Genomic DNA, 13,559 nt, shown 5'->3' on the forward strand with positions numbered 1-13,559 from the left:
AAATATGTACATAATGCTGAAAGCACCAATTAATGAGTATTAGGGATTTGTCTGATGTAATGAATATTCACAGCAGGACAGGATACAACAATACAAGAATTTGTGCTTTCCTGAGGCCTTTCTGATTTCTGTGGGAGAGGGAATGAAAAAAATAGGAGTCCTTTTATTGACTGTAATAGGCATTGGGTCAAACCATCCAAGTACAATCAGGTATATTACAGTACAGTACAAATGGTCTAGAAAATGGCATGTGGTTACTATAGTGATTGATTTATTGTTTGTATTATGTAAACACTAAGGAGTCCTAATTCTGGATCAGGATGCCCTTGTGCTAGCTCATGTTCAAATTCAAACCTAAGGACAGTTCCTAGAAGAGTGCCATAGGTGTGTACAGCACCCTATTCCCTGAACAAAGACTCTATCCCTGCCTTGAGATGCACACCATCTAATCTGGTTACAACAGATGATAGCTGCAGCGGCACAGGAGCCGGCAAACAGAGCTGTAAACAGGGGAGTTTGAGTGGGAGTTCTGTTGGAGGAGAAGTTTGTATTTGTATTGTTTGTATGTGTAGAGGCTTGTAGGGGCAGTGTGCTGGGAGAGAAGCTGAGCCCTGATTAGGGGGCGGGGCTTCACTGATTCGGGGTCCTATAGAGGTAGCCTGCTAGTCAGGCAGCGGCATAGATAGCTGCAGCGGCACAGGAGCCGGCAAACAGAGCTGTAAATGGAGTTTGAGTGGGAGTTTGGATTGTGGGACTTGTTTGGGGTTTGTTTTTGCTGTGGAGGGGGTGTTTTGGTTTGTTTTTGTGTTCACCGGTAGGATTTTGGTGAGAAAGTAGATAAAACACAGAAGCATTAGTGGCCATGGCCCAAGTAGTAGAGAACACAGGGAGGATGTTTGGATGTGGTAGCTGCGGTATGTACATGATTCTGGAGGGGGTACCTGAAAGGAGATTTGTTTGTATGAAGTGCCGCCTGATGGAGTTGATGGAAGAAAAGATCCGAGGACTGGAGATTCAGGTGGAAACTCTGGTCGAGTTTAGAAGGGGGTTTGAGCAGATGATGGAGCAAAGGCATGACGTGGCTGAAGGGGAAGTTTAGATATGCAGATGGAAGCAGGATCAAGGGCCTCAGAAGGGGGACTGCTGGGCAAAGAAAATGGACAGTGGAAGCATGTGACACAGAGAACCAGGCAGAGGAAAAGATGGGTCAGTGAAGGAAAAATAGAGCTCAAGAACAGGTATGTGGAGCTGGAGAATGAAGAAGGGGTAGAGCAGGTAGATAATGAAGATGGAAGGGTAAGGAAGAAGAGAAGAGTGGCTAGTCCCATAGATACAGGGGAAGAGTTTGTGGAGACAACACCAATAATGAGCGTTAGGAGAATACAGGATGGGTTAAAGAGGGTTACAAGGGAAAACAGGAATGGCAAGGACTTGCAGCCAGAGGAAGCAAGAGATACACCAGAGAATTGCACTGTCACTAGGAAAAGGCAGGTCTATGTGATTGGGGACTCCTTATTGAGAAGAATAGATAGGCCTGTAACCAGAGCTGATCCAGAGAATAGAAGGGTGTGTTGTCTGTCGGTGCTAAGATACGGGATGTGGAACTGAGGTTGAAGAGGATTATTAAGGGAGCAGGAAGGAATCCATTGATCATCCTTCATGTAGGAACAAATGATATGGCTAGATTCTCGCTGGAACGAATTAAGAGAGACTATGCTAGGCTGGGGAGGACGCTCAAGGAAATTGAGGCTCAGGTGATCTTTAGTGGGATTCTGCCTGTTCCTAGAGAAAGGTAACTAAGATGTGACAGGATTATGATGATCAATAGATGGCTTAGGCAGTGGTGCTATAAGGAGGGCTTTGGGATGTATGGTCACTGGGAGGCATTTATGGACAGAAGACTATTCTCTCGGGATGGACTTCACCTAAATAGGGAGGGAAATAGACTTCTAGGATGGAGGCTGGCTCAACTGATTAAGAGAGCTTTAAACTAGGAATTTGGGGGAGACGGTTGGGAGATGTCCAGGTAATCTCTACACCGGATTTTGACACTGAGAGGGAGGAAAACGAAGTAAGAAAGGATTTAGCTGGGGGTAGGAGAATATACATGAGGAAGGGTAGGGTGGAAACTAGTCTAATAGGTCATACTGGAGGTACAACATCCATGCCAAAATGGGTAAAGAATGTGAGTGAGGCCAAACAGCAAAAATTAAGATGTTTGTACACCAATGCGAGGAGCCTAGGTAACAAAATGGAGGAACTAGAGCTATTGGTCCAGGAAATGAAACCAGATATTATAGAAATAACTGAAACATGGTGGAATACTAGGCATGACTGGAGTACAGGTATTGAAGGGTATGTGCTGTTTAAAAAAGATAGAAATAAGGGTAAAGGTGGTGGAGTCGCATTGTATATCAAAGATGAGGTAGATTGTAAAGAAATACAAAGTGCTGGAATGGAGAAGACAGAGTGTGTTTGGGCAAAAATCACATTGGGAAAGAAAACTAACAGATCCTCCCCTGGGATAATGCTTGGGTTGTGTTACAGACCACCAGGATCCAATTTGGATATGGATAGAGGCCTCTTTAATGTTTTTAATGAAGTAAATACTCATGGAAATTGTGTAATCATGGGAGATTTCAACTTTCCAGATACAGACTGGAGAACAAGTGCTAGTAATAATAATAGGGCTCAGATTTTCCTAGATGTGATAGCTGATGAATTCCTTCATCAAGTAGTTGCTGAACCAACAAGGGGGGATGCTATTTTAGATTTGGTTTTGGTGAGTAGCAAGGACCTCAGAGATGAAATAGTTGTAGGGGACAACCTTGGCTCAAGTGATCATGAGCTAATTCAGTTCAAATTAAATGGAAGGATAAACAAAAATAAATCTGAGATTAGGGTTTTTTATTTTAAAAGGGCTAACTTTAATAAATTAAGGAAATTAGTTAGGGAAGTTGATTGGACTAAAGAAATTATGGATCTTAAAGTGGAGGAGGCCTGCAATTATTTTAAGTTAAAGTTGCAGAAGCTGTCAGAAGCCTGTATCCCAAGAAAAGGGAAAAAATGTATAGGCAGATGTGTTAGACCAAGCTGGATAAGCAAGCATCTCAGGGAGGTAATTAAGAAAAAGCAGAAAGCATATAAGGAGTGGAAAATGGGAGGGATCAGTAAAGAAAACTACCTTATTGAAGTTAAAGCATGTAGGGATAAAGTGAGAAAGGCTAAAAGTCAGGTAGAGTTGGACCTTGCAAAGGGAATTAAAACTAATAGTAAAAGGTTTTATAGACCTATAAATAGGAAAAAACAAAACAAAAAAAGAAGTAGGACCGCTAATTACTAAGGATGGAGTGGAGGTTAAGGATAATCTAGGAATGGCTCAATATCTAAACAAATACTTTGCTTCGGTCTTTAATGTGGCTAATGAAGAGCTTAGGGATAATGATAACATAACAAATGGGACTAAGGATATGGAGGTAGATATTACCATATCCGAGGTAAAAGCCAAACTTGAACAGCTTAATGGGAGTAAATCGGGGGCCCCAGATAATCTTCATCCAAGAATATTAAAGGAACTGGCACATGAAATTGCAAGTCTATTAGCAAAAAATTTTAATAAATCTCTAAACTTAGGGGTTGTACCATTTGACTGGAGAATTGCTAATATAGTTCCTATTTTTAAGAAAGGGAAAAAAGCGACCCGGGTAACTATAGGCCTGTTAGTTTGACATCTGTAGTATGCAAGATCTTGGGAAAAAATTTGAAGGAGAAAGTAGTTAGGGACATTGAGGCTAATGGCAACTGGGAGAAATTACAACATGGTTTTACAAAAGGTAGATTGTGCCAAACCAACCTGATCTCCTTTTTTGAGAAAGTAACAGATTTTTTAGATAAAGGAAATGCAGTGGATCTAATCTACCTCGACTTTAGTAAGGCATTTGATACAGTATCACATGGGGAATTATTGGTTAAATTGGAAAAGATAGGGATTAATATTAAAGTTGAGAGGTGGATAAGTAACTGGTTAAAGGGGAGACTATAGCGGGTCATATTGAAAGGTGAACTGTCAGGTTGGAGGAAGGTTACTAGCGGAGTTCCTCAGGGATCAGTTTTAGGGCCAATTTTATTTAATCTTTTTATCGCTGACCTTGGCACCAAAAGTGGAAGTGTCCTGATAAAATTTGTGGATGACACAAAGTTGGGAGGTATTGCCAATTCAGATAAGGATCGGGATATCATACAGGAAGATCTGGATGACCTTGTAAATTGGAGTGATAGCAATAGGATGAAATTTAATAGTGAGAAGTGTAAGGTTATGCATTTAGGGATTAATAACAAGAATTTTAGTTATAAGCTGGGGACACATCAGTTGGAAGTAACGGAGGAGGAGAAGGACCTCGGAGTCCTGGTTGATTATACGATGACTATGAGCCGCCATTGTGACATGTCTGTGAAAAAGGCTAATACGGTCTTAGGATGTATTAGGCAAGGTATTTCCAATAGGGATAAGGAGGTGTTAGTGCCATTATACAAGGCATTGGTGAGACCCCATTTGGAATACTGTGTGTAGTTCTGGTCTCCCATGTATAAGAAGGATGAATTCAAACTCGAACAGTTACAAAGAAGGGCCACTAGGATGATCCGAGGAATGGAAAACCTGTCTTATGAAAGGAGACTCAGGGAGCTTGGCTTGTTTACCTTAACCAAAAGAAGGCTGAGGGGGGACATGATGCACTCTTTAAATATATTAGAGGGATAAATACCAGGGAGGGAGAGGAATTATTTAAGCTTAATACCAATGTGGACACAAGAACAAATGGATATAAGCTGGCTAGTAGGAAGTTTAGACTTGAGATTAGACAAAGGTTTCTAACCATTAGAGGAGTGAAGTTCTGGAACGGCCTTCCAAGGGAAGTAGTGGGGGCAAAAGATCTATCTGGCTTCAAGATTAAACTAGATGGGTTTATGAAGGGGATGGTTTGATGAGATAACATCATCTTGGTAACTAATTTACCATTTATTATGAGTGGTAAATAGGTCAATGGAGGGATGATAGGAGTTACTATAGAGAACTTTCTGGGTGTCTGGCTGGTGAGTCTTGCCCACATGCTCAGGGTTTAGCTGATCGCCATATTTGGGGTTGGGAAGGAATTTTCCTCCAGGGTAGATTGGCAGAGGCCCTGGAGGTTTTTCGCCTTCCTCTGTAGCATGGGGTACAGATCACAGCTGGAGGAGTCTCTGCATCTTGGGGTCTTCAAAGTATTTGAAGGCTTCAATATCTGAGATATAGGTGAGAGGATTATTCTAAGAGGGCATAGGTGAGATTCTGTGGCCTTCACTGTGCAGGAGGTCAGAATAGATGATCATAATGGTCCCTTCTGACCTTAAAGTCTATGAGTCGATGAGATGAGATGAGTAAAATGACAGAAAAGAGGAGCAGGGGAGGAATACACAGATTGAAAGTATGGAGTTGCTTGGGAGGTACAGTAAATGTGTGTTCTCTTAATAAGATGTGTATACATATTTTTAAATCAATACTTTTTAATATTACAGAGAGTACCGCTAGCCACCCCAGTGGGGAAAGATCAGGTTTTTGGAACAGTTCCAGGAAAGTAAATCTTGTTCTTGCTGCCTAATGAAAGAAGGATGAAAAGGTATTAACACCTAAATCCCTCACTGCTAGATGAATATCTGTAACACTGATAATATCAGACAAGAATTGATTTTTTTTACCATAGCAAAATGTGGGATTGCAATAGCGCTACAGCTGTGATTGTCTCATGAATAACTTTGTTAAAACCTTTACTTGAGAAACAATTCAGCTCTATCCCAGTGGAAATGCTTCCTCAACTGCAACTATCGATATACTCCACTTTTCTCTTCCATTGTCCTCTAGTAAACAAGAACATTTGCATGAAAACGAAGACTTTGTTTCTTAAGTGCTCATCCATTCCTACAACTCATTCTCCCACCTGAAGTCCTAATCTGTGGAATCAATGAGTCATAGTGCAAATGAGCTTGATGAGGCTGTTTAAGTGCAACCCTTTCACATGTTATATGCAATAATCTCTCTCTAATTACAGAGCTGCCTTATTATTATAACATCTTTTAACACTTTTGAAGTTTTCCCTAGTCTGGTAATTCAGCTTCATTGACCAAAAGACAAAGAAATCCACCAGCTGCATCGTCAAAATCATGATGCTGTTGGTTTTAATCTCTTCTTTAATCATTAAAATATAAATTAGCTCTTGTATTCATTACCTCCCAAAGAGCTTTCTCTTCTGGGCCTCTCTCATCCACTCTGAAGCCTCTTTAACTGCTCACAACTGACATCTGGCTTCCTCTTGCGGCTTGCCTGATTTACAGTGAGGATTACTTCCTGACTTATCAGGAGACAGGATCCAGGCCATTTACAGCAGGGAATAATAGAAAAAAGGAGTTGGTTGCATTTCAGTAGGCAGACAGAAATGTAGATGGAAGGTGATGGGGGAAAAAACGGGTTGTCTCCATTGCATGCACTTCCGCTGTGAAAGTGGAAGAGGCACACAACGTACCAGTTTTATCTCTTCAGAGAACTGAAGCTGTGTTCTCCATGACAACCTTAGAAATGTACTGTATTTGGGTTTTGAACTAGAATCCTTCTCATGTTAGTGAAGCTGTTCTTGGTACATCAGAGGAGCAATAGCGTGAATGCTGAATTTGTGTTCAGACTGCTGGACAGCTCCTTCTTTGTCACATTTATAAGTGATGCATTCAGAACTTGAGGAGATCCTGCTGTTCGTCGTAACCTGTCAAATTGGGAAACCTTCATAAATCCTCTAAGTGTAGTCTTTTCCCTCACATAGCTTCTGTTAATCTGTCCAAATTATTTAGCCCAAACCCTAGATCTTTTGTCTCTAAAGACCAACTCTTGTGCCCATATGGTTGGGTGTGAAATGAACACATCACTTATGTCAGTGAGAGAGTAAAACATTCTTTATCCTTTCCTAGCAGAAGCCACACCTAGTAACAGGAATGGAGTATTTCTGGCACCAGGCTGTGGTATTTCAGACAGGCAAAAGGAACAGTAGGCCCTAATATAGTAAACCATTTACTCATGGATGTAGCTTTAAGTACAGAAGTCCCACTGACTTCATTGGGATTCCTCATATGCTTAAAGTTAAGCACATTTTAAGTGTGTTGCTTAAACATGGCAGTTTGATCAACAGGAAAAATTGGATGTCTTTAAATTCAACTGCTTGAAGTAAAGAGAATCCTTTTCTATGGAAGAAAAATGTAAGGCCATGGAAACATCTAATAATGAAGAGCAAGAAAATGAACAGCTTTAGGGCTGTATAAGTAAGGACAATGCCTGCCTAGTAAACTAGGAAGGCTGACATCTTGAAAAAGAATGTGAAATATGCTGTTTAGTAACAGAGTACAATACGATTAGATGTACAAGAAAATGACCAAAAAATGGTAGGTTCCAAGCATTTGACTAAAATCTCAGAAAACAAATATTCATTCCATTTTCTTGTCATCCCAACCTTATTACCTTCCACTGCTTCAATACCACAGAGTCCAAAAGCCTAAATCAATATAAAAATATCAGCATCTGTACCTACATATATGACGAAGTCAGGTCAGAGGGGCGCAACAGTGTGGGAGAAAGAGGGCCATGGAAGGGGAAAAAAGCCAGCTGCCTTTGTTAATGAGGAGTGGGCCAATTAGGATCAGCTGGCAAGGACTATCTCAGGCAAATTAGGAATCAGCTGAGGCAAGGCTATCGTGGATCAATTAGGGCCAGCTGACTCCACTTCAGGCCTGCTGGAGACCTTTTAAAAGACTCCCATCTTAGGTGGAGGGGGAGATAGAGAAAAGAAAGAGAAAGGTAAAGAAGCATACAACTATACTCATAGTTACAGCGTGAGAAACACTCTAATTCCCCCCGGGACAGACTACCAGGCTTAACGCACTTCAGAAGGGAAGACCGACTTGACAGAGGGGTGCTTTGTCTGAGACCCTTCTCTCCAAGGGGAGAAGAACAGAGTCTGGCAAAAGGTAAGAGGCGCTCTTGCCACACATAATTAATTGATTTTTCTACAACCTTTGAACATGATAGTTTGGTTTGTGGATAGATTTAACAAACCTCTCCACCAATGGATCAAAATATGCCTATTATTCATGAAATTGCTCAGGCTACAGGAATTAGACATGGTGGTGGTAGCTGGATTGACACCAGATTTTTATTTTGCTCAAGTAAATGCTGAGGAGGCAACTGTAGAGTCTGCCATTATGAGTTATTTATAACATTTCTAACTGTACCTAATTCTGGCAATGCTAAGAAAAACTTGGGCTGCTTCACCATAGACTTTTGAAAGAGCAGAATTAGCTGCAGATAACTTGTATCAAAAAGGTCTCAAGCTTTTAACTACTTTCCAAGGAATAAAGAAAACAAATTAATAGTGACGTGAATAGAAAGAACAGTATAAGGAATCTGCCATGCCACTGGTGTTGGTGGTACTAGTTAAGACATTCACAGATGTCTCTGTTCAGAGATTTGCTATATTCTGTTGTGATTCTTTGTCAGAGTTGTGCCAAGGCTCAATTCTGTTGCTTCAGAAAAGGATCCCAGAGTAACTCCCATTACAGGAGGTGAGATGAATTGGAACTAAACTTCTAAATGTATGTGGGGATGTCATTTCCAACACAAAATTATATCTAGAGCTCTCTTGTGGTTTGAACACCAGCAGCCCTGTTGTAGGATGGAGTGAAGCAGATTGCTGCTTGCAGTGCCGGGGGAAGTTGTGCCAGAATAGCAGCTGATGCACCTTTTGGAAGCACTGCAACATTACAGCTCCAAAGCAAAGCAGTGTCCCAGTACAGTGGCTATCTGTTGCAGAGGTGAATGTGTTTCCCACTCCATGCAGGGATATCTACAAACCGTTCATATAACATTCATCTGCATTCAGCGCATTACTTGTTTAATGTTGAGCATGTACTTGTATTCCATTGAAGTAATAAAAGTTCAGGCATGTTTTTAAATGTTTTGATGAAAAGTGGCCATGCGTCACTAATATATGATGATGATGATGATGATGCAAGTCATATTCATTGTTATGTATTAAACACATGATATTAAGTGATGTAAGATTGAAAATATTCCCATGGTTATAAAACTCTTCTGAATCAGAACTGACACTCAACATGATTTGTTGCCTCTGTGTGTGTCCAGCCTACCAATAAAAGGCAATGGGTTAAATTCTGGTTCCAGTAAAGTCAGTGGCAAAATTCCCATTGACTTAAATAGCACCAAGTTTAAGGCATAACAAAAACCTGAATGTATAACCTTTTAGAGCCCTTTATTTTTAACTTGGCCTTTCTTCTTTCTTCTCTGCCAAATGAGGACTTTACAGAAATGTGTAATTATCTTAAGATCAACTTGGAATATGCCTATAAATGAAAAAAAAAATAGCTCTTAGCCATAACATGTTACAAATTGGCATTTTTTCAAATCAACAATACTGATGAAAAATTGACATACAGTATGTTGAAATATATCACCTTTTAAAATATTTTTTTAATTGAATGCTTCCCTTATTTTCTTTTCTATTTTTTTCTGTCCTTACATCTCCCTCCTGTCTTCTCCCTCCTGCACTGGGAGATTTTGGCAACACAAGTGCTGTTGACATGCAAAAATCGCCAAAAGTGAAAATCTATCAAACAAGGTTTTTTGCCTCACATTGTCAACATTTCATGGCCATGTTGCTAGGTCCCCTATAAACAGAGAGAGCAAAGCAATGTGGGTATGCAACCCACAATGCAGTGTTGTTGGAAAGCAGAGCTGATCCTTGTGCTTCTTGGGATTCCTTCCTAGCTCTGCAAGCTCTCCAGGCGGAGGAATGTCAAATCAGCACAACAGTCTGTCCTGCCCTCCCTCTGTAGTAGCAGTCTACCTGCTGCTGTGTTTCTAATGAAAGGCAGATCAGAAGCATTCCAATGTTTTGTTCTTTGTTCCCCAAATGGAGCAGCTCACTCCGCTGTCAGCTGCTTCCTAGAGCTCTGAAAGAGGAGGGATGTGTGCCTGCAGGGCAGCAGACCTCACAAAACACTGAGCACAGCCATCAGGGCAGGCATTGTAGGATTCTTCCAAAAACAATTTCTCTCGACAGAACAAGCAGGGTCCATGCTGGCTCTTTGTCGACAATAAAAGGAGGGGGAAAGACACATTCTCTCAAGGCAAAAGCTTTTTGTTTCTAAAACTGGGTATTTTTCCCAACAAAAGTTGTATTGTAATGTGTATGCTCAAACTGTTTGGTCACCAAAAGGCAGTCTTTGACAACAAAAAATGTGCCAGTGTAGACAAGGTCCCAGTAAGTTCTGAAAATCCTTTTTTAATGTGCTAAGAAGAGGTAAATGAAAGAAAAAGAAAATGCAAACTGAATGATAAAAATGGGAGGAGTGTAATAAATGACAGACAAATATAAAGTTGAATTATAACATTTTTTAATTGATACTGGAAGATTAATCCTATCTTTGTATTACAGTTAACATTAAACAGGAAAACCGCTCTGCTCTCATTGAAGTAACTGGGAGATCGGCATAGAATTCTAGTTGGATCAGGTTGGGTCCAGAAATAGCAAAGACTGGAGTTATTTGTTATTTTGTTTTGGTTCACTGGTCACACTGAAAAATTTAATAACTTCAAGTTGACTTAAAATAAAATCTGAATTTTGGGGGATTGTGCAGTTGAAAAAGTTGTTTGGGGTTGAACAAAATTTAAAAAATGGTACAAAATGAAACATTTTATTTTTAAACATTTAAAATTTTGTTTTATTAACTGCTGTAAATTTCAAATGTTTTTATTCAAAACATTATTTTTTCATAATTGTTTTTCTAACAAACACAAATTTGGTGAGTCCAACACTCATTTGTGAAAAGTTTTGATTGACCAGGCTGTGCAATTTTTGGTGAGAAGTTTCAGATGAAAAATCTTGCCCACCTTAATATTTTCTTGAAGATGTTTTGAAAAAATTTGTTTGTCTACTGATTTATTTCATCACTTTCAGTGGAAAAAGAAGGGCTTGTTTTGAGGTTCTTCTCATGTCTATTCTACACTGCTTGCTCCTGAAGCCCCATTTTGCCTTTCTGTTGTGTCCTTGTCACCAGCTCAGGATACTTCTCTGCATGACAGAAGTTCTGCTGTTCCATTCCTCCCAGTTAAAGTGCTGCTGCTATCCACCCATTATTATTTTATCTGTATTCAATATTTTTTCAGAAAGGTGATAGCTTGGAATCTCTGGAGTTATGAAGACCTCTGCTTATTTCCAGGATAGGTTCAACAACTAGCATTATGATGGGGATAGACATCACAGAAACTCTCACCGAAATACTTCATTTCCTAGAAAAGCACTTAGTTTCAGCTGTGTCAAGTGCTCCTCAGGTATAATCGAAGATAAGAACCTATTCTGAACATGGTGCTGTCATCACCCCTTGTTATTCTGTTTCACCCCCAAAAGTGTGTCACTCCCAGAAGTAGAAATGCTGGAGATGTTGTCATCATCACACAGCTGTCTTATGCGTATGCAAGAAATAATACTTTAAAGCAGAGGTAGGCAATAACTGGCCTGTGGACCGGATACGGTTCATTAGGGTTAGCCTCCGTAGATAGTGCTGCTTGAAGTTCCCATTCAGTGTGGATTACTGTTTCCCACAGCTCCCATTGGCTGGGAATGGTGATCCGGAACAAATGAGAGCTTCAAATATTCAGCTTATTGCACATCCCTCCCTTAAGCATTAGAGCTCTTAGAAGCTGGACTTGGGAAGTGGCTGCTCCTTCTCTTTCTCGGAACATTTCTAAGCACAGAATAAAGTGGAAATGGATTTAATCGTTGCAAAACAGTTACGTGGCATTTGACGTGGTGGGAGATGCTAAGGCTTGTGTCCTTTAATATAGACGTGCCTAATAAAAATTGAGACAAAACCCAAGAGCTGAAATTCAGTAAAATCATATTTAATCTTTCATTTTATTCAGTATATTTTATTTCAAGCTTCCCCCCACATCCCCAATCTCTTATTTTCTACCTGACTCTATTCATATTCAGAACTGTCAGCAATCCATCCGGGAATCTCAGCTAAGAGGAATCTAGTATACACACGGGCTGCCAGGCATAGTTGAATCCCTGCTCATCTCGAGAATGTCTTAAGCTGTTTGTGAAAGGCAGGAAAGGTATGCTTTTGAGTTACGTTGTTTGAAAAACCAGATGATTTATGTGCAGTTCAGGATGTCACATAAGCAAAGCTGGTCAAATATTATTTGTTGAATATATCATTTGGTTGATTTTTCCATTTTTAAGCTTTATTTTTAACAGTATTCAATCTGTTCTTAATTGGTCAAATATTAGAGGCTTGTCTATACAAGGACATCCAGGAAAATACATTTGAATTAACTAAGGTTATGTCTACACTGGTGCTTTACTACATGCCAACTTTCTGGCTCGGGAGTGTGAATAAATGACTCACCCCGAGAGTGGCAAATTACAGTGCTGTAAAGTGCCAGTGTGAACCAGACTAAAGTTCTGGGAGCTGCTGTTAGCCATTCCCCTCACTTAAAAGTTTAAAGTGTGAGTTTGAAATAGGTTAGTTAGTCTGCATTGAATACCTGTGTAGACATGGTTCTGGAGTTAAAGTGATCTTACTTCAATTTAGGCCTTGTCCTCAGTAGGATATTAGGTCAATATAACTGTGTCATTCAGGGGTATGAAAAATCCACACCCCTCAGTTATGCAGCTAATGCCACCTAACCCATGGTGTAGAGAGCACTGTGTCAATGGGGAGAATTCTCTGGTCAATCTAGCTACCACCTATGCTAACAGAAGTTCTTCTGTCAGTGTAAAGAGTGTCTTCACTGACCTGCTACAGAGGCACAGTTGTTGCTCCTGCAGTGGTTTAAGGGGAGGCAAGCCCTTAGTTGAATTCATTTTTTAAGTGAATGAAGATAAAACCAAGTTAAGGCCTAATAAACACTGGGAATTTAAATCAGCATAGCTACATCTCAGAGGTACACAGAAAGCTCAGATCCATGAGTGATGTAATTAAGAGGCCCCAACCCCCAGGCTGTGTCTACACTGGGCCACTTATTCTGGAAAAGCAGCCGCTTTTCCGGAATAAGCTGTGAGCTGTCTACACTGGCTGCTTGCTTTTCCGGAAAAGCAATGATGATCTAATGTAAAATCATCATTGTTTTTCCGGAAAAACTATGCTGCTCCCATTCGGACAAAAGTCCTTTTCCAGAAAAACTGTTCCGGAAAAGGGCCAGTGTAGACAGCACAGTAGTCTTTTCCGCAAAAAAAAACCCCGATCGCGAAAATGATGATCGGGGCTTTTTTGCGGAAAAGTGCGTCTACATTGGCCACAGGCGCTTTTCCGGAAAAAGTGTTTTTCCGGAAAAGCATCCTGCCAATGTAGACGCGCTTTTCCGGAAATACTTATAATGGAAAAACTGTTCCGTTTTAAGCATTTCCGGAAAAGGGTGCCAGTGTAGATGTAGCCCCAATGTACATAGGTCTAGGCTGATGGAA

At 40.3% G+C, this 13,559-nt stretch overlaps 1 protein-coding gene across 2 annotated transcripts; it reads left to right on the plus strand.

Annotated features, from left to right (window-relative positions):
- The first annotated feature begins 734 nt into the window (after positions 1-734).
- LOC112544763 (uncharacterized) lies at positions 735-9,387 on the plus strand. 2 transcript variants are annotated; one of them, XM_089773175.1, is made up of 3 exons: positions 735-8,040; positions 8,570-8,634; positions 8,730-9,387. In XM_089773175.1, the coding sequence occupies exon 1, from the start codon at positions 2,108-2,110 to the stop codon at positions 3,341-3,343; it is 1,236 nt and encodes a 411-aa protein (XP_089629301.1). In that variant the 5' UTR covers positions 735-2,107; the 3' UTR covers positions 3,344-8,040; positions 8,570-8,634; positions 8,730-9,387. The 2 variants fall into 2 exon arrangements, with proteins under 2 accessions (XP_089629301.1, XP_089629302.1); XM_089773176.1 differs by lacking the exon at positions 8,570-8,634.
- The last annotated feature ends 4,172 nt before the right edge of the window (positions 9,388-13,559 follow it).

Source organism: Pelodiscus sinensis, chromosome 1, assembly GCF_052426305.1.
Source record: "Pelodiscus sinensis isolate ZL-2025 chromosome 1, ASM5242630v1, whole genome shotgun sequence".
NCBI lineage: Eukaryota > Metazoa > Chordata > Testudines > Trionychidae > Pelodiscus > Pelodiscus sinensis.

Coding starts and splice junctions, on each gene's coding strand:
- LOC112544763 (XM_089773175.1), top strand. CDS start 2,108: ATGAGGAAGGGTAGGGTGGAAACTAGTCTAATAGGTCATACTGGAGGT.